Source organism: Siphateles boraxobius, unplaced genomic scaffold (assembly GCF_051911475.1).
Source record: "Siphateles boraxobius isolate OS27281-9 unplaced genomic scaffold, OSU_SipBor_1 68, whole genome shotgun sequence".
NCBI lineage: Eukaryota > Metazoa > Chordata > Actinopteri > Cypriniformes > Leuciscidae > Siphateles > Siphateles boraxobius.
Genome location: NW_027509195.1, coordinates 14,317,502 through 14,337,221, shown reverse-complemented (window position 1 = coordinate 14,337,221; position 19,720 = coordinate 14,317,502). Strand labels below are relative to the sequence as shown.

Genomic DNA, 19,720 nt, shown 5'->3' with positions numbered 1-19,720 from the left:
ATGCATAAATGTAATGTACACTACCATTCAAAGCAACTCAGCATATTAGAATCATTTCTGAAGGATCACGAGGCACTGAAGACTGGATTATTGGTACTGAAAATAGAGCTTTGATCACAGGAATAAAACTCGATTTCATTGTTTTAAAATGTAAAAAACAAAAACAATTAGTAATGTTTTCAATATTACCGTTTTTACTGTATTTGTTAAAATAAATGCAGCTTTGAGCATTCGAACAGTAGTGTTATATTTAATTCATAAACATGTTTTAAAAAAAGATTCACTTTGCACTCTCCTGATGCAAAAGCTCCAAATCCTGCATTGAGGCACATAATATTGTTAGTTCCTTATGATTAATTGCCTGTGTGTTTTTCCTCATTTGCAAATTGCTAAGAAAATAAATGAAAAAGGTCTCTTTAAAGCACCACCAAGATTTGCAAAGAATGACTGCTAACTGATGTGAAGCTACTTAATGCATTCATGATGGTCCTGGATTTACATTGAGTGTGTTTATATGTTCTTAACCCAATAATGCTTTATAAGCAGACTATGCGTGTGGTCATGTAAACGCGTTAAACAGTTTTCCTTTATCGCCGTAAGGTCATAAACAGCATAAGAATAAACTGATCGACACCCAGATTTCTCCCAGTATGTAAACACCTCAACCTGCATTCTGTTGGCTTATTGAAGTGCGCATGTGTGATACGTGACAGAAAATCGTTCTTATACAGCAGATTTAAGCACGCCCAGCCACAGCGAGTGTTTCACGGTAGTGAAGGCGAAATATAAATCGCAAAATCAGACCTTTTTTTTTTTACCAAGAAATACCTTATTTCGTGCAGCCAAAAGGACAAGTGGTACATTTGTAGAAACTTCAAATAGGAGAGGAGAATGAGTACAAGTTTCCTTCTGACATTCTGAAATACTCTGGGGTTTTTAATGCTTTATTTAACATCACAACTCACATAATAAACAAATTGACATGCAAGCTTACGTTTTGACGTCACCACAGGGCAATGGCCTGTTTTATCAATACAGTCTTGTAATTGCGGTTACTTGCATTGCATTACCAAGAAAAGGCCACTTAGAATTTAAGACAAAATCAACAAATACGCTATTTTAGTGCACAATATACAAATATACCTCCATTTCTAAACCAGCTATCATTGTGTTTCCAACCTGTCCCTTCATATTATCCAAAGTGACAAATACTGCACGGAAAAAAACAAAACGGTGAGAAAACAGACACGCCAGAGATGGAGAGCAGACATTCCTAGAAGAATGGCAACCGAAACAGTCTGTCACCTGTGCGATACTTGACTGACAGCTCCGTGAAGTGGACCCCTACCTGAGAGACAGGTGTTGACAGCCTATCAGAAGAGAGGTCAAGGTATGAATGTGGGTACATGAGATGGCGATACAGCTGCGCAGTAGAGGAAACTGAAGCCGCTTGTGACAAAGTGACTGTATGAGCTGTCAGCCTTTGAGAAGCATCAATTAAGGGCCAAACTTGAACATGTTCACTCCAAAATAGGATGCTCTAATGAGACAATACACACCTAGCCCTCCAGACACTAACACTTCCTCATTCATGGACAGCTGACAGGCTGTTTTGTGAAAGAAAAAAAGAAAAAGAAAAAAAAAACTGAAAAGGAGTTGGTGAAAAGCAGCGAGTAAATGGGTTGATTTAACTAGTGACAAAATATTCAGGGTCTAGAGTTAAACAGGACTTTCTGAACATCTAGTTCTGGTTCTCCACAACAGGGACTCGCTGGAAGTGGAACTACAGACCAGAAGAGACTTTTCCCTCTTGCACTGGCACCTATAACAGGAAACCCTGTGGTGACGTAATCTATTTTGTGTCGTTTCTGTGCATTACACAATAGTAGCAACACCAAAGACAATGATGGATGACACTCTTTTAGATACTTTGTGCGTTTTGTGTTAAGATGAGACATGGATAGGCGACATGCAAATCGAAAGAGCGGGGAACATTGACAACTCAATCTCTTTGGATGACGTCAATACACATTCAAAACTATTCTGACATGTTGTCTGACTATTCTGAAGTTTCTGAAACGTGCATTACTTCCTGCAGGGGGAAAGTGGCTAAATTCTCACCGAGCCTATAGATAATATCCATCTAAAATCTGGTCCACATCAAAACTTATTCTGGCCAAATTAGACACCTAACTAGGCAGGAAGAGACTGTCAGACAGCAGGTAAAAATAAAAACTATGATTTGATGCAGGTTTATCTAAGATGTAAAACAGTGCAATAACATCAGCTTGAAGTCCTGGGTCTCTAAAGTCCTGAAAAAACGGTTCAGATTTTTATCCAATGACTACCTCAAAAAAAAATTGGAGTATATCAGATCTACTTGTCAATATCTACACTACTGTTCAAAAATTCAGGTCAGCATTTTTTTTTTTTAAGAAATAGATAGACCTACTTAAGCAAGGATGTATTAATTTGATAAACAGTTACAGTACAGACATTTATAATGTTACAAAAACTGTATCATTGTTTCACAGGAATAAATTAGATTTTAAAATTTATTAAAATGTCTTGTTCTTTTAAATTCTAATAATATTTCCTAATATAACTGTTTTTATCTTACCAACCCCAAACTTTTGAACGATAATTTAGTTTGAGAGAGCCTCAAAAAAAAAAAACTCTGAATATCTTGATTTGATGTTATTATTAACCTGGAACACCAACTTTGGAAACCCATGAAAGTCAAGTATCATCCAGCCAATCAGTTCAGACATGAGAGCAAAGATAGCAAAGAAAACGTCACTCTAGGAGACAACAAGGTGAAACAGAAATGTAATAACCAGATCCCACTGGTTTTAAACCATTCTCCATCCATCTCTGAACATGACTGCTGTTCTTTGTTCAAGCACTGGCCCCATAAACCGAGAGCAGTGCTACTTAATCTAATAAGTATGATCTATTAGGAGAGGAGGCAGTGATACTCATGTGGAGTCGGGCCATGGCAAATGTGTAGTGGGACCTGCGGCAAGTGCAAGAACTTTCTAGAGCGGAGACAAACTGAGCTAATACCCAACATCCATCAGTAGCGCATTTCGCACAGGGCAGCTGCGCAGAGTGTGAGAGACTAATAAAGATTTAAACAAAATTAGCCCAGTGGCACAAAGCCTCATTCTTTTATCAAAGTGCTCGCTCAGTAGCCTCACAAAAACATTGCACCTTTAATTATTCATCCACTTAAAAAATGGCATAATCTGTCAAAGACAAAAAAGGACTCCAAAAAATACCCTTTGCTCTTGAAGAAAAAGAACTGATGTCTTTTTTCAATTAGCAGAAGTGGCAAGCTTATTCATGCTAGTTTTTTTTTAATGCAACATAAAGATCCATGTATCCTTTGAACAGCAAAAAAAAAAAGAGAAAAAAAAAGTAGTGGGTGGAAAAAAATGTCATTAAACATCAACGTCAACTTTAAATGCTGCTGTCAATGTGAAGATAGACGAACACTTCGCGACCACGACTGCGCAAGAGACTCTGCATTTCCAAATCAAAAAGCAAGTAGGAAAAAGCTGGTTCACGCTTCTTTATTGTGCGGGAGAACAAGCACCACGCAGCGTGATTGTGTGGGCGATGAAGTGTGTACTTCATACAGGAACCAGAGACGCTCACACAAACATACACACAACACAGGTGACTCACCGATGTATAGCCTCCTGCTGAAGCGCTGCATAAGGAGCAGCACGAAAACATGGAGGGGAATCAGGTTGATGATGAAGACGTATCCTCCCCATGCAGACACCTGCAATACAAAACACGTCGTGTTGCACACTTCCAAATATTGCAATAAATATTGCTGACTGAAAAATGTATGAATGACATTGACAAAAATATTACATTGTCTTTCTTAACAACAGTTGTCGAAAAGCAAAAGCTTGAGGCTGTCAACGCTGGATGAGACGGTGATTGTTGCAAATCCATTCGTTTCCTTGTCAGAAGTAGTGCGAGCGCTTAAAGCAGGTTGGGGCATCAGTTTACTGTCAGGGATTTGTCGTGTTGCGCTGCATCCAGTGTAGACAGCGTCACTGATTATAATGGGTTCTATTGTCTTGTAGCATCCGGTGTAGACACGGTGTTAAGAGTTTAGAGTCAGAGGAAAAACTGACTAAAATTAATGACATTGACAAAATATTAAATTTAAAATAATAAAATACAAAACTATTAAAAAATGACATTTGACAAAAGACAAAAACTGAACGCGAACACCAGTGTTCGTCTTTTCGACCAAAATCTAAAATCATTAGAAGATTAGAAAATACTTGTTGAAAGCACCAAGTCAAACCATGTCTACACCGGGAACAACCACGGTCACATCGCGACATCTTGAGGCCGTCTACACTGGCACGACAAAGCGACCATTGCAAATCCATGTCAGTAGCAGCGCAAGCGCTTGGAGTATGTCAGAAATAGAACCCATTCTGGGATTTATCGTTTTGTGCCGCAACCAGAGTAGACGGAATCACTGATTACAATGGTTTCTATTGTCTTTTGTTACGTCGTGCCGCTCACATCTGATGTAGTCACGGTGTAATGCAAATGAAGGAGAAACAAGCGAGTAAAAGATATACAACACAATATACCAGTTTTCAAAAACTACACACTAAAGGTAAATAAACAATGTATCGTGACCAAGTTATATCATATCGTCCGGGTCCCTGCTGACTTTCACCCCTATTACACATCACATTTACAAGAAAACTCCATTAGCACACTCAGCCTTTGAAACCTCTGCACATTTCTAGGTCACTTGGAATGTCCCGCTCAAGAGAGGCTCTCTCAACTCATGCCCCCGGTAGCGTCTCTAGGCCGTATCGGACTGTGCTGGACCCCAAGGTCTTGATGGAGCAGATGGCTCAGATTGCACTGGTGTCATTTGTGTTTATAAACACATTTGGAAAGCCAGAGATGATTGGGGGCTGGGCAGGGCTGTAGGCTTTCCATTATTAATGAGCGCTGCCTTCCTCCAGGGGAAGAATCTCAAGTTTCAGAAAAGGCTGATATTCATAACAGACTTATTTTATAGCAATTGCACAGTTTTACGTTTCATGAACCTTACATAAAACAAAGTTTATGATTCATCTGATAACACCAAGAAATGACTTGCATCATGTTACGCAGAAGACTGGAGTAATGATGCTGAAAGTTCAGCTTTGCATTACAGGAATAAATTACATTTTAAAACATTACAATTAAAACAGTTATTTAATTTGTAATAATATTTAACAGTATTACTGTTTTTACTGTATGTTTCAACAAATACAGTTGAGCATAAGAGAAAAAGAAATCTTAGACACCAAATTGTTGAACGGTTATACATTTAATTTCCTATAAGCATTGGCAGGAAAAGCTGTCCGAGTATTTTACTTTAGTATTACCAAGTATTATTAACAGAAATGGAAATGCAGTACACCAACTGAAGGTAAAAAGTGCAATGAAAACTCACCATGTAAAAGTAAGAGAGGCAGCAGCCGATGGCCCAAAAAACCGAGCCAGTTTTCACCGATTTCACCTGTGTGGAAAGGACACACTTTGGTTAATTCTGCTAATCCCAAACAAAGGGTCTGATATCATCACCTCAAACAAAGGCAAGATGAGGAACACTCAGAGATAAGAAAGATACCAAGGAAATTCAGTGTTTAAGTCAAGCTTGATAGCAAAGTCCTTTCAGTCTCATCTGACAACAAGCTCCAGAGAGAAGGGATGGGTGCCAAAATATTTTATTTTTAAATCAAAGCGCCAAAGGAGACAAAGTATACTGCCACTGCATCCGTTCCAGCTGTCTCGTCGTTCAGCTAACAAAAAATGTGATGAATGTCTGTCAAGGTTAATTCATCATTTCGACTGTTGTGGGACAGCGCTAGAATTTCTGAAATGGATATTCATTCATTTTAGAACAGTTCTCAATGGGCACCTTAAAACATTATAAAAGTAGTCCTTATGATTCATGCTCTATATTCTGAGTCATATGACAACTGTGTTAAGAACAGGCTAAAATTTAAAGTTATTCATTGATAATCTTCTCTTCCAGTGAGCTGTTAACTTGAGATCCGATGTAACTGTCAAAAGAATTCAACCAGAGAACTTTAACATTCAGATTCAAGAACAAATGATTCAGACCGATCGTGTGAACTGATTAAGATTTTCAACTTTTATGATTATCATTCATCATTTCACATCATTAAACTTGATAGTTTTGAAGAAGAGGAAAAACAAACATAAATAAAGAGAAACAAACACAAACTGTTACATTTTAATCCAACTAACCCATAGGTAGTAGGTAAACTGCAAGGCAAAAATGGCAATGCCCTCGTTGTCAAATGAGCCGGCCACAGAGCGTGAAATGTAGCCGGGTACAATGGCGATGAAACACGCTGCCAGCAGCCCGGCACCCTGGTTCCACAGCTCCCGCGTCAACAGGAAGGTGGAGATGGCAGTCAGGCCACTGAAGACGGGGGCAAGGAACACGCAAACGTCACGTATGTGCACAGTCACATGAAGCAGATTCAGTATGTAGTGGATCAAGCCCGCTGTCACCATCAGACCAGGATACACCTGCAAAAGACGAGATATAAGAGTTGCAATCGAATGCGAAAGTGATTAACAAGTAGTTTGCCTGCAGCAATTCATCAATGAAATCAAGATCTGTAAGAAAGCCTGTAAACATTCCTAAATATTTAATTGGCCCTTAGACAGAGATAATGAAAGGGTTAGCCCAAGCACACCCTTAGGAGCCTTGTAATGAATCATCTTAAAGGGGTCATCGGATGCCCATTTTCCACAAGTTGGTATAGTTCTTTAGGGTGTTCATGTAAAGTTTGTAATAACCATTGAGGAATTTTAATCAAAGTATGTGTAAAAGAACACCCTTTTTACCTCCTCACAAACAGCTTTGTTCACAGTGACCTGTTTCAGTGCATATGTCTTTAAATGATAATGAGCAACTGCTCACCCCACCCCTCTATTCCATGGGGGTGTCGAATGGCTGAGGGCGGAAATATGCTAATACGGGACAGTCCATCAGTGGTCGTGGGCGGAGCATGAGCATTATGATATCATAGTGCTCAGAAAATCCAAACGGCCTGATTGCGTGTTTAGACTGAGGATTAAAAAAAAAAAAGGAGTGAAAGGATTTTTTTCGTTGTATGATGGTTGTGTCCACACACTGCAAAGACATATGCAAACACCATATAAAAGTGAATTATGCATCCAATGACGCCTTTAAAGAGATAGTTTAATTTTTTTTTTTTTGAAATGTCTAGGAGTCCATACTATTAAAGTCAATGGTCTCCAATGTTGTTTTGTACCCCATTTTCTTTCATTGTATGAATAAAAACAATTCTTCAAAATATCTTTTTGTGTTCCATCGAAAGTCATACAGGTTTGGAACAAAGGTGGTAAGTAAATTACAATTTTCACTTTTGAAGCTGAATTTAGCAGCCCACCTGCAGCGAGAAAGGAAATACCCTGTTCTTTACCTCCACAAGCCCACCCTCTCTTTTTTCATCTCACAAGCGAGTCTGCAGGCTGTGCTGGGAACAGACCAACCTGCTCTGAAGGCCGTATAACGAGTGCTTGAACTGTACACAACAACAGATGCTGTTCCCTGCCTCCTGTAGCCCCCCTACAGCTCCAACACCAGAGCTGTCAGATGTCAAACGTTAGCCAAACTTTCTCCAGCCAGCTCATTAGCTTCAGCAGCACTGCGCTTCTCACTGACAGGGAGTGTTAAAGGGGGTGGCCATATTTAGGGACGAAAGATGCTGTTTTCAAGAAGAAATCATCCGGAGGCTGTCTCTCCATAGGACCTTGCACACAAACAACCTTTGGCATGCATTAAACTGCATTTTTATCATATAGAGGTTATGGGTTTAACAAGAACCATCGAAATGCAGACAAAACAGAACTTGCAATTTGCAGAGCAGAATTTGACTCACAAGCAACTGTATAGAATGCAAACATTTGGCATAAGAATGCAGCAACAACGTGGACATCAAGCATTCAACTACAAATAATTAATATAAATAATAAATGATATAAATATAAATAATTCTGGATCATGAAGTGAAAGGCATAATAGATTTGTTTTCAAAATAGTCTGGTGGTGGGGTGTGAATGGCAGAAATCACTTGTTATTTTGATGCATAGATTAAAAATCCAGTTGATTCACATGCATCGATCTTAAAATCAGGCTTAAATGATGAATTGTTTGTGTTAGACATGTGCCGGTATTCGGTAATGCGATAAATCGCGGTAATGAATATGCACGATATTGTTATCGCGGGGACTTCGAAATACCGTGAAAAATAATAGATCCGAATTTAGATTTTTAGAACGCGCATCAGCTTATTTTCCATCAACCGCTTAAAAAAACAATGCGTATATGCTGCGCAAAACACATGTGCACTTTGATGTAAACAATACCCACATCACATGTATAAGCACTGTGTGCATGCAGTGCGCACTCTAGTCTAATGTAAACAATCCTCACATGGAAAAGAAGCACGGCGGAAGGAGGAACGCTGCCGACTATTTATCCCCCGCATGGCTGCCAACTCTCACGCATTCAGCTTGAGACTCACGCATTTGACACTTTCACACGGTCTCGCGCCACACATCCATTTTCTCACGCAGAGAAAAATCGCGGAGCAAAGAGGACACTGACACCGACAGACTAGACAGAGCAGGTTACTTTTGATATGAAAAAAATATCAGCTCTCAGGTTTTATAACGAAATTCAGACAATAAATACTGTTTTGGTGCTTGTAAATGTGACGTGACAGATCGCGCGCCTCAGATCAAGTAAACCGATCCTCTGTTACTTTTTATTAAAGATACAGTACAACCCACCGAAAGGTACGTACTTTCGATCAATCAGTGTTTTTCAACCACGGAAAGAGGTCAATAACACTGCAGGAGAACAATTATGTCACAGAACGTTACATTTACCTCAGGAAATCCATTTAATGTTAGTTGACTATAAGAAAATAGCTATAGAGAGGAGTATTTTGCTAAATGTGCACTATAATATTTTAATATATGTTTACTTGTCATTATATAATTGTTATTATAATGAAAATTACGGCATATTACATTTTTATATTTATATTATTATTATTATATTTATATTGTATGCATTATATTTAATTTCTCTCTGTATGTTTACAGCATTATGTGAGATATATTTTTTCTTGAGAAACATTTAAATGCAGGCTATCTACTGTAGCCTACCTAATATTTATCCAAATGAGTCAATATTGAATCAAGATTGAAATTAAATCCAAGAATTTAATTGAAATCATGAAAATTGTGTTAAGCAATAATACAAACAGTAGCCTCAGTAACCATGTAAACATTATAAAATGTTGTCACTAAAAAATAAAATTAATGTTTTGACAATCACAATTACACATTGTGATGCAAGTTTTTTTTTAGATACCCCCAATCCGTCTGTTTCTCTTGTGCAATTAAAATATCGTGATAATACCGTATACCGTGATAAAAGCTCAATCAATTAATCGCAGCATGAAAATTTGATACCGGCACATGCCTAGTTTGTGTTAAATAAGAATTGATTTAAATAGAGAAGAAAGTACCCACTCAGATCTGAGTATATTTTACAAAGGCATCAAACATGGCTCATAAGAAAAAGGAAAGGAAAAATAAAAGAAACACTTTTACTGCACGATTCTGGATCGATTTTGGTTTCAAATGGAGATCACGGTTCTTCCATGATTCTGACCAGACAACTAAACAAATAGCATGTAATTTACTAGAGGTTCTAACAAAATGTTAATTGCTGCGGTCTATTTAAAATGTTCAATGAATCTGAATGAATTTTTCAAAAATTGGTTTGAATGAATGATTCAATGACCAAAAAAATTAACAGTCACTTGTCGCCACCAGCTGGCGTAACAATCATAATCAGTAATTGAAGCGGCATGCAGGGTTCGTACGGACTCTGTGAAATGAAATTTCAGGACTTTCAAGGACTTTTCAAGCACTACTTTTTTGGATTACAAGGACCTCAATCGGCACTTATCAAACAATGTCTTTATTATTATTTTTATTTATTTCATTTTATTTTTTTACTCAAATTAAACATAAGGTATCTGATGTTTCTCAGACGGGCTGCAGTGTTGATTTAGCGTGAAAATTTTATTTTTTCAACATAAAAACACCACAATATTTTGAATTAGGGATGCACAGATAACACTTTTTGCAGAACGAGATACCGATACCGTAACCGATCCCTGAATTTCCACTGCATTTGTAATTTTTAAATGTATTAGTAGATAAACCAAGAGAATATAAATCATATTAGTTGGCTTCATTTGTTCATCAAACATATATTTCTTTCAATTATTTTCATGCTTAATTAAGCCTGCTAAAATATATTGTATGAGCTTCAGTTACTGTACATTCTATTGCTCTATCATATTGTATCTTTCATTGAATAGCACAGAACATATTTACACTAGAGCAGCTCCAGCAGGGTCAGTGCTGAGGATTGGGTCAGTGAAATATGAATTATTTAATCCAATTTTGATACTTCAACAAAAACTTCCTGCCTAATTAATGTGAATTTAAAACATTATTAAAGGTAAGCAGTCAGCAACAATATAAGAACGAATAATCAACTTACAAATAAATACGATAGAACAAAGAAAGGCTACAAATGAAATAAACAGTGTTTTTAGAGTTTTTCGGGTAGATCTAACAGGTACAGAAATTTGAATAAAGTAATAAAATGTGAAAAAAATGCATATTCATTACTGGATAAATTAAATATAGATGGATCTTTTTGTAAAGTTGAAAAGTGTAGCCTATTTAGTCAAGAGCACTGTGAGTAATTTAGTTGTCCATTGTTTAATTAACATTTAAACAGCAGTGGGTTTGTTAAACTGCCCCTTTAAGACCGAACGCACGGACGCATTTGAACATAGCTACTTCACTTGAGATATAACTGACATTCGTCCGTACAAGTGCAAGACGTTCAGTATTCGCTGGTTTGCGGGGCGCGCGCTTATGTTTGCGTTCATGGAACTTCTTGACTGCAAACGTCCAGTAATAATGTAGGGAATCAATCGTTATACATAAATCAGGTAACAGTTCATGTTTTACTTTACTTACATCATATGATTTAGTTTTCATCCAAATAATACGTGCTGAGTTAACGATCAGCAATCAAGAGCAATCAAGAGCATTCAACAGAACTGCTTCTCTCTCTCTCTCTCTCTCTCTGTCTCTCTCTCTCTCTCGTCAGTTAACGTTAATAATAAGCTACATGCCTCGTTTTATTGTCTTTGCCATTGACGTCCGACTGAACTACAAACCTTCCACTGATTTCCTTCAAAACTTCCTTCTGTTTAAAGGGATGCGCTCGACCAGCTCGCGCGTCTGTGCCGCTGCGCGCTCAATCCACTGCGCGGTTTCCTCTGATCAGCGAGCGCACCACAGCTGTGTGTTACTATACACACGCTGCCTGGGAGGCCTATCGGTTGTTGGTATCGGAGCATTTTTACATGAGCTCGGTATCGGTGCATCCCTATTTTTAATAATTCAAGCACTTTTTCACACAAGTACCTCTTCAAAAATATGGCTGTTTTCAAGGGTTTTCCAGGACTTAAATTTCAAAAAGTCAAATTCAAGTACTTCAAGCACTTTAAGCACCTTCTACGAACCCTGGGCATGCTACGTTAAAAAGGTGATTTACTCTTTTTTGATAGCTTCCATAGACATCAGTGTTTATATCCGAACTATAAACTTCTATCCCAGTTCTTCTGTGATATGAATATTTGTAACAGAAATAACGATAGGCCTACACTGGTTAAAAAGGTTGAAAAGACTGTCTGTGAAACTGCTATTACTGGGTCAGCGGGGTGCGAACACAGATTTTAATATTCTGTGAGATTTTGTCAGAGGTTTAATAGACACAGGCAAATCATTGTCATTTAGGAATGAGATTGCGATCTTTTAACAATTAATCATGCAGCTCTACTTAACTTTAATAATTAACAGAAACTAACAATGAACTAAACAATACTTATACACCATTTAGGCTATTACTCATAATAATTTTAACATTTACACGCACACATATTTGAAAATTAAGAAAAGGTATAAAAATATAATAATAATACAAATAAATTAAAAAAACACCTTACCGTCCCTCCCACAATTCTGCCCAGTGGGTACCAGGCCCTCTCGTCAAACCAGTTGAGAAACTCATAAAAACCGTTAGTGGTGAGATGATGAGTCGATCTGTAGTTGAACCTGTAAACAAAGAAGAACAGAAGAGGTCGTGGTGTCACTTCTAATGAGAAAAGGCAGCATTTTATCAACACTGGCATGTCACAACGCGTTTCATGGTGAGACGAGGTGCATGTTGACAGTGTTCAGAACACTGTGTTAAGACACTGCCTAAATGACAGATCTTTCCATATAAACAGCCAACTATCACCAGTGCCAAACCAAAGTCTAAAACAAGAGCATCCACTAGGAAGCACTAAAACCGTTAACTAACTAGAACATAGACTATTTAATTAGATGGAAAAAGATGTTTTGGTTAAACTTTTCAATCGTTTAATCTTGAAGGACACGTGTTTTCAAGGACAAGATTTGTTGCTCACTGTGTTTCAGTGCACACAGACAGGACTACACCTGTTCAATCAGTCATGCATACTTGAACAAGGATTTTTTTTCTGCTTTGTCCTTTAGGCTAGTTTTTTCTGCAGCAAAATGAATAAATAACCAACAATGATACAGAAAAAAATATTTAAAAAAAACTACAAAAGGTAGTTCAGATTTGCACATACCATGCATTTTTCACAGGCCCCACATGTTATCTATATCTAAGTGTTAGGTAAATAATCATGTATACAATTGTTATTTTCAGTAACAAATTAATATAATAATAGCTAACACTTCAGTTTAGGGTCCAATTCTCACTAGTTTCTTATTAGCATGCATTATTAGGATATTAGATGCTCATTAGCACTTATAAACCACATATTAATGCCTTATTCTGCATGACCATATTACATCCCTTAATCCTACCCATTACCTTAACTACCTTACTAACTATTAATAAGCAGTAATTAGGAGTTTAAGGCAAAAGTTGCAGTATATAGTTAATAGTGAGAATTGGACCCTAATCTAAAGTGACATATATACATATATATATATATATATATATATATATATATATATATATATATATATATATAGTCGCTGTCCGATGAAAACCGCGAATGAATAAAATATATATATTCATTCACAAAATTACGTTAGGACTGTGCAAACAAAGTATCAGTCTAGCATTGCCATGTCAGTGTATTGATTCATTGTCCCTTCATAGTTTGCAAGAGAGATTTAATAAACTGAGCGTGTTTAATAAACTGAGACGTAGGCTATTTAATAAACGGAGCGTATTTAATAAACTGAGACGTAGGCTATTTAATAAACTGAGTGTAGCCTATTCACCTGTCAATATGAAACGCGACTTGGTCATTCTAATTAATGATTAATGCGTATCGACCACCATTACTGTAAAATATGCACGTATGTCCATTTAAACTCGATTTTTAGGCATTAGGCACCTTTTTTTTTCTTTTTTATAAACATTTTAAAATGTAGAAATGCTCAAATGAATACATTTCCTGATAGTCTTTATTAACTTAGCAGATTAAGAAAAAGCTCAAACAAAAGCACTACGAACATGGCTGTAATTAAACTGTGTAATCCTCTCTAACGCCTTTATCACCCCAAGTTCAGCAAACTGTGTCCTGCTATCTCTCAAAACTCCAGAGTAGTTATTCTGAACCTTTTCATTACTAACACACAATGAATATAGCCTTTTAAAACTCCCCTTATCCACAATAAAAATCAAGGCACAACCCTGTGTCAATCATGCTTTGGGTTTAAAGTAAATGAAATGGCCCAGTTTTAGCCCAGAAAAAGCCCAGGACTGTGCAAAGCCTAGTTCACCAAAATGTATGAGTTCATTTATTTATGCAGGATAAGCCCTGCTGAAAGGAAAACGGAATAATTTACAGAATAGACCTGAATAGACAATAGAATAGCAAAGCGCTTGTGGCAGGGTATCAAGTCCATCATAGATCCCAGACCTTCTCAACTACCCTGTGATGACAACATTGACTTCCTCAATACACTTAACACCTACTTCAGCAGGTTTGAGGAAAAGAACATCATAACACCAATGAAAACCCCCTCCAGCCCAGATGATGCAGTACTGTCTTTCTTGACCCAGCTGATGCCCGAAGACCCTACGTAGGGTCAATCCACGGAAAGCAGCAGGTCCAAACAACATACCAGAGTGTGCAGCCCAACTGAAAGACCTCCTCACAGACATTTATAACATCTCAAGTCAAGCCATCGTACCCCGTGCTTCAGAGGCACACTCCGAACGGAGGGCTACGAGAAAGTTCGCAGAATGCATCGCATTCTGTGAGATGGCTTCGCAAACGGTTAAACATTTAAATTTAGCCCCAGATGACACAACCATGCAATTTATTTACTCTTATAATATAGTCATTTAAATTAAAAATTTGCATAAATGAAAACAGAAAAGACATACATTTCGAGGAAGGAAAGTTATAATCATCGTGTTTCCTCAATGTTAAGAGCAGCGGCGCTCATTGTCAGTCGTTGTCATGAGAAATCCTGTAAAAACTCGTTGCTACCGTAACGTCAGAGCGATCATCGACGACTGATGACGTATCGGGTTCATGAAGGGTTGTTTCTTAGGGGAATATTTCAACTCCTTGGCCCTTGTAACTCTGTTTTAAGGGCCAAGGGGTACACTCAAAAACAAGGGGTAGGGGCAAGGGGTGAATTGGGATTGAGCCTAAGTGCTTTGAAAGGCTGGTCAAGTCACGTCCAGACTTAATGCAGCATTTAAGACACACTCCAGTTTGCATACCACCCCAACCGCTCCACCGATGACGCCCTAGCTGCAGCACTCCATGAGTTGGGAACAAAACCTCTGATAAATCACCCTGAACACGGGGCTCTCCAAGGCTGTGTCTTGAGCCCACTGTTGTCCACCCTGATGATACACGACTGATGGAGAGCATTTTGACCAGCAGCCTCTCAGTCTGGTATAAAAGCTGCACGTCCGCAGACCAGAAGTCCCTCCAGAGACTGATGACAGCAAAGAAAATCATCAGGACCTCCCTCCCATCTATACAGGAACTACATGTCACGCTGCCTTAACAGAGTCACCAAAATAATCAGAGACTCCACACACCCCGCCCATGGTCGGTTTACTTTTCTGCCTTCTGGCAAACACTATCGTAGCATGCAATGCATGACTGCCAGACTTAGTAATAGCTACTTCCCACAGGCCATTAGAATACTTAAATCACATTACCAATACACAGATATGCTGGCTGTTGAACTGTCGATGCATGTTACATGGAAGGACTGAATCACATAAGCTGCTATACCGGTGCAATATACTATTATGCACTATACCCACTGTGTATAAAATTTATATAATTTTTGTATATTTCCAGTATATATTTAGTTTTGATCGTCTTGTATCTTGATTTGTTATTTGGTCTATCTATAGTGTATATTATGTCTACCTGTTGTAGTCCTGCTTGTACTACCCTTATTTTGTTTTCTTATTTATGCTTGTGATTACTTTGCACATTCGGGCTTGGAGAAACACAATTTCGTTCTGCAGTACACTATTGGTGTATGGTTGGAATGACAATAAAGCACTTTGAATTTGAATAATCAGGTGAATGAAATGATTGTTTACAATGTCAACTAGTCTTGCAAAACCCTAAATAGGACCTCACGACAGCACAACCCATTGGAACTGACATGACTCACTTTCATTCACGTAAAATATAGCATCAGCTCTGGGTAGGATCCATCGAATACTGTTCTCTTATTGCAAGTTTACTGCTCCAGTGAATTCCTGAATGCTGCTATTGTTAATGCAAGTAAATTGTGTCCACTGGAATGGAAAAGCATTACTTTTGGATTAATTTAATCAGATTTTGCATGCATGGCAAATGTCAGCACATGGCCTGCCATCAGATTAATGTCCTCACTATTTTGTAATACAGCTGTCTCACTGGCAAGAGACACTGTGTTTGCAAGAGAATCTGGCAACCTGGCACTTGAGTAGGAGGATCAGCAGAACTGTGAATCATGTGTATTTAAAGACCCCTTTAAAGTACACAAACAGTCCATCACTGAACATGGCTGCTAACTGACACCACAACCTGCTAGCTCCCATCCGCGCGCCTCTAACCATTTCTCCCTCTCTAGGGAGGCTAAAGATTCAGGCATCTTTACTGGCATGTTCAAACTCTCCATCACGATCTGATATCTGAACCGGATCCTTGGCATTCACTGAGCACTGCAATGTTGTTTCTGCAAAGAAACTACATGAACACACCAGCAAAACCATATGATACCCTTTTTGTCAGATTTTATTGCAGATTTGAAATACATTATTGAAATGTAATCTTCTGGAGATTTCTTTTCCCATTCGAACAGATAGACTCTGTACTTTAATGCCTATTACCTACATGAATAGCTGCCCTGGGATGTCGTTATGAAGATGCCCATAGAGTGAACTGACTCGAGTTAAAGAAGTTCCACTGAGTTGCATTTTTATTCCATTAATGGTTGTTTCTTCAACTATGGGCACTTTTGGCCCTGAAGACTTTTAGAAAATTAACTCTTAAAACACACTTTTCCCACTCTTACTAGTTTGATCCAGTTAGTCTAATAAAAAGGTGCCAGCAAGTGAACAAATACATTGCAGAAGATGCAAACCAAACATTAAATTCTATGTTTTTGTTTAATGGAATTATGTGGTGGAAATGACAAATGACTCACTTTTGGAATAAAATGACAAACACTTTGACTTGCAAGCATTTTATGCATCCTAAATACACACAATTAAAGAATATTTTATATTTTTTGTAAAGTTTCAAAAGAAGCACTTATGCTCACCAAAGCAATGCATAATGCTCTGAGCACCAATGCACAATGCATGTATTTGATAAAACAGTAAAATGACATTAAAATGTAATTCAATCCTGTGAATTTTCAGCAGTCTTACTTCTTCTGTGTCACATGAACTTTCAGAAATCATTGCAATATATGGATTTGGTGCTCCAGAAACATTTCTGGAAAGAAAAGATGTGGTAGAAAAAAAGTGTACAAGCAATAGGGATAACCGCACCCTGGAGAGGATTGTGAAACAAAACACATTCAAAAATGTGGGGGAGATTCACAAAGAGTGGACTGCAGCTGGAGTCACTGCTTCAAGAACCATAACGCACAGACATATGCAAGACATGGGATTCAGCTGTCGCATTCCTTGTGTCAAGCCACTCTTGAACAAGACAGCGCCAGAAGCGTCTCGCCTGGTCTAAAGACAAAAAGGACTGGACTGCTGCTGAGTGATCCAAAGTTATGTTCTCTGATGAAGGTAAATTTTGCATTTCCTTTGGAAATCAAGGACCCAGAGTCTGGAGGAAGAGATGAGAGTCACAGAATCCACGTTGCTTGAAGTCCAGTGTAAAGTTTACACAGTCAGTGATGGTTTGGGGTGTCATGTCATCTGCTGGTGTTGGTCCACTGTGTTTTCTGAGGTCCAAGGTCAACGCAGCCGTCAACCAGGAAGTGTTTGAGCACTTCATGCTTCCTGCTGCTGACCAACTTTATGGAGATGCAGATTTCATTTTCCAACAGGACTTGGCACCTGCACACAGTGCCAAAGATACCAGTACCTGGTTTAAGGACCATGGTATCCCTGTTCTTAATTGGCCAGCAAACTCGCCTGACCTTAACCCTATAGAAAATCTATGGGGTATTGTGAAGAGGAAGATGCGATACGCCAGACCCAACAATGCAGAAGAGCTGAAGGCCACTATAATAGCAACCTGGGCTCTCATAACACCTGAGCAGTGCCAAAGACTGATCGACTCCATTCCACACCGCATTGCTGCAGTAATTCAGGCAAAATGAGCCCCAACTAATGGCTCGTTTCCACTGAGCGGTACGGTACGGTACAGTTCGGTACGGTACGCAATTATTTGCGTTTCCACTGTCAAAAGTTGTGAATGGTACCAAAAAGCCGAACCGTACCGTACCACTTTTTGGGTACCCTTCCGTTGGGGTACCTAGCACAGTGGTACGGTACTAAAGGGTGTAGCTAGACTCACTGCAAAACGCTGATTGGTTGACAGAGATCGTCACTTGCGCGAGGGGAATGGCAACATAAGAAGCGCCATTTTTTAATATACAGTTGGAATATAATACTACGGTTATTCTTTCACGAAATGTAGTTTTAAGAGTTTTTGAGGCGAGAATGTAGTTGTTTAAAGCTCAAATCTGCGGTTTATTTATAATGATTTATGATAATTTGATCCATTCTAGGCGATCACCGGGCGCTCGGCGCTCATGTTCCCCACCTGGAACAGCCTTTCCTCGGCTAGTCGTTCTGACGTTTGCCGCTGACTCTGTAGCAGCTAGTGGTAATTCGTCTTGTGTATATCTAACGGGTGATCTTTGGTCTCGTAAATCGATAATTCGTTCCCTGGCCAATCGTTTTGGCTGAGGGCTAAGTGAAGTTTCATATATTTAGGCTATAACTTTTCCGTTGTAAAGTTAACGTTAGACTAGCGCTGAATTTGTATATTTGACTGAATTGTTTGCTTTATTTCTTATTGTATAGCTTCTTGTAACGTTACCTTTTACTTATACTTTTATAATGGCTATTATTGATAGAACTGAAATTTAACAAAAAGAGATAGGGTTGAGTTTTGTCATTTTTTATTACAAGATTATCACTGTAATGTTGTTTATTGCAACATTTGTACAAATGCACATATTGCCTGGAATATGTTTAATATTTTTTTAAATTTAAACGAAAAGATGCAGGGTTGTGTTTTATATCTCGTTTTGTTATAAATAGGCTAACGTTAAACATGTATATAATCAGGTCTATACATTGCCTGAACCACATTTGTGTGCCTATAATGTTTAAAATGTATTTAAATGAAAACGAAAAGAGGCAGAGTGGTGTTTTATAGCATATTTCGTTTTATTGTTGCCTAAAATGTACATGCAGAGCGAGCTGAGTGACGCTTTCAAGAACGCGCTGTTCCATTTGGAGAATTACCGGACTCGCGTCCTCAGGAGTCCTTCTGCTGAGAACTTTACATACTTGGTATTGAGAAATGCCTAATGTCGGCGCTTGTCTTCTTGTGACAAACATGACGAGAAGCAAGGACAAGATCTGCTGTATGCCATCCATTGGTGTTTACTCTGTCGCTTTCTTCTTCGCGCGAAAATCACGTTGATCGCTTCTTTCCGGCAAACACCACGCCTATCAAGTAGGGTACTGTTGGCGGTGGAAACGCTAGCTGGATCATGGTTTACTAACCCGACCCGACCCGAACCGTACAGTACCGTACCGTACTGCTCAGTGGAAACGAGCCATAAGTATTGAATGTTGTACATGCTCATACTTTTCAGTAAGATAACATTTCTATAGATCATTTTTTTGTATTGATCTTAAATTCTAATTTTCGGATATACTGAATTTGGGATCTTCATTAGTTGTCAGTTTTAATCATCACAATTAAATGAAATAAACATTTGAAATATATCAGTCTGT

At 38.3% G+C, this 19,720-nt stretch overlaps 1 protein-coding gene across 1 annotated transcript in view; it reads right to left on the bottom strand.

Annotated features, from left to right (window-relative positions):
- stt3b (STT3 oligosaccharyltransferase complex catalytic subunit B) overlaps positions 1 to 19,720 on the bottom strand; it is a 66,229-nt gene that overhangs the window by 21,264 nt on the left and 25,245 nt on the right. The window contains exons 2-5 of the mRNA XM_077215004.1: positions 12,213 to 12,321; positions 6,313 to 6,600; positions 5,492 to 5,557; positions 3,691 to 3,790 (exon numbers count right to left, since the gene is read on the bottom strand). Of these exons, the coding sequence (XP_077071119.1) occupies positions 3,691 to 3,790; positions 5,492 to 5,557; positions 6,313 to 6,600; positions 12,213 to 12,321 (563 nt within the window). The remainder of the gene's footprint in view (positions 1 to 3,690; positions 3,791 to 5,491; positions 5,558 to 6,312; positions 6,601 to 12,212; positions 12,322 to 19,720) is intronic.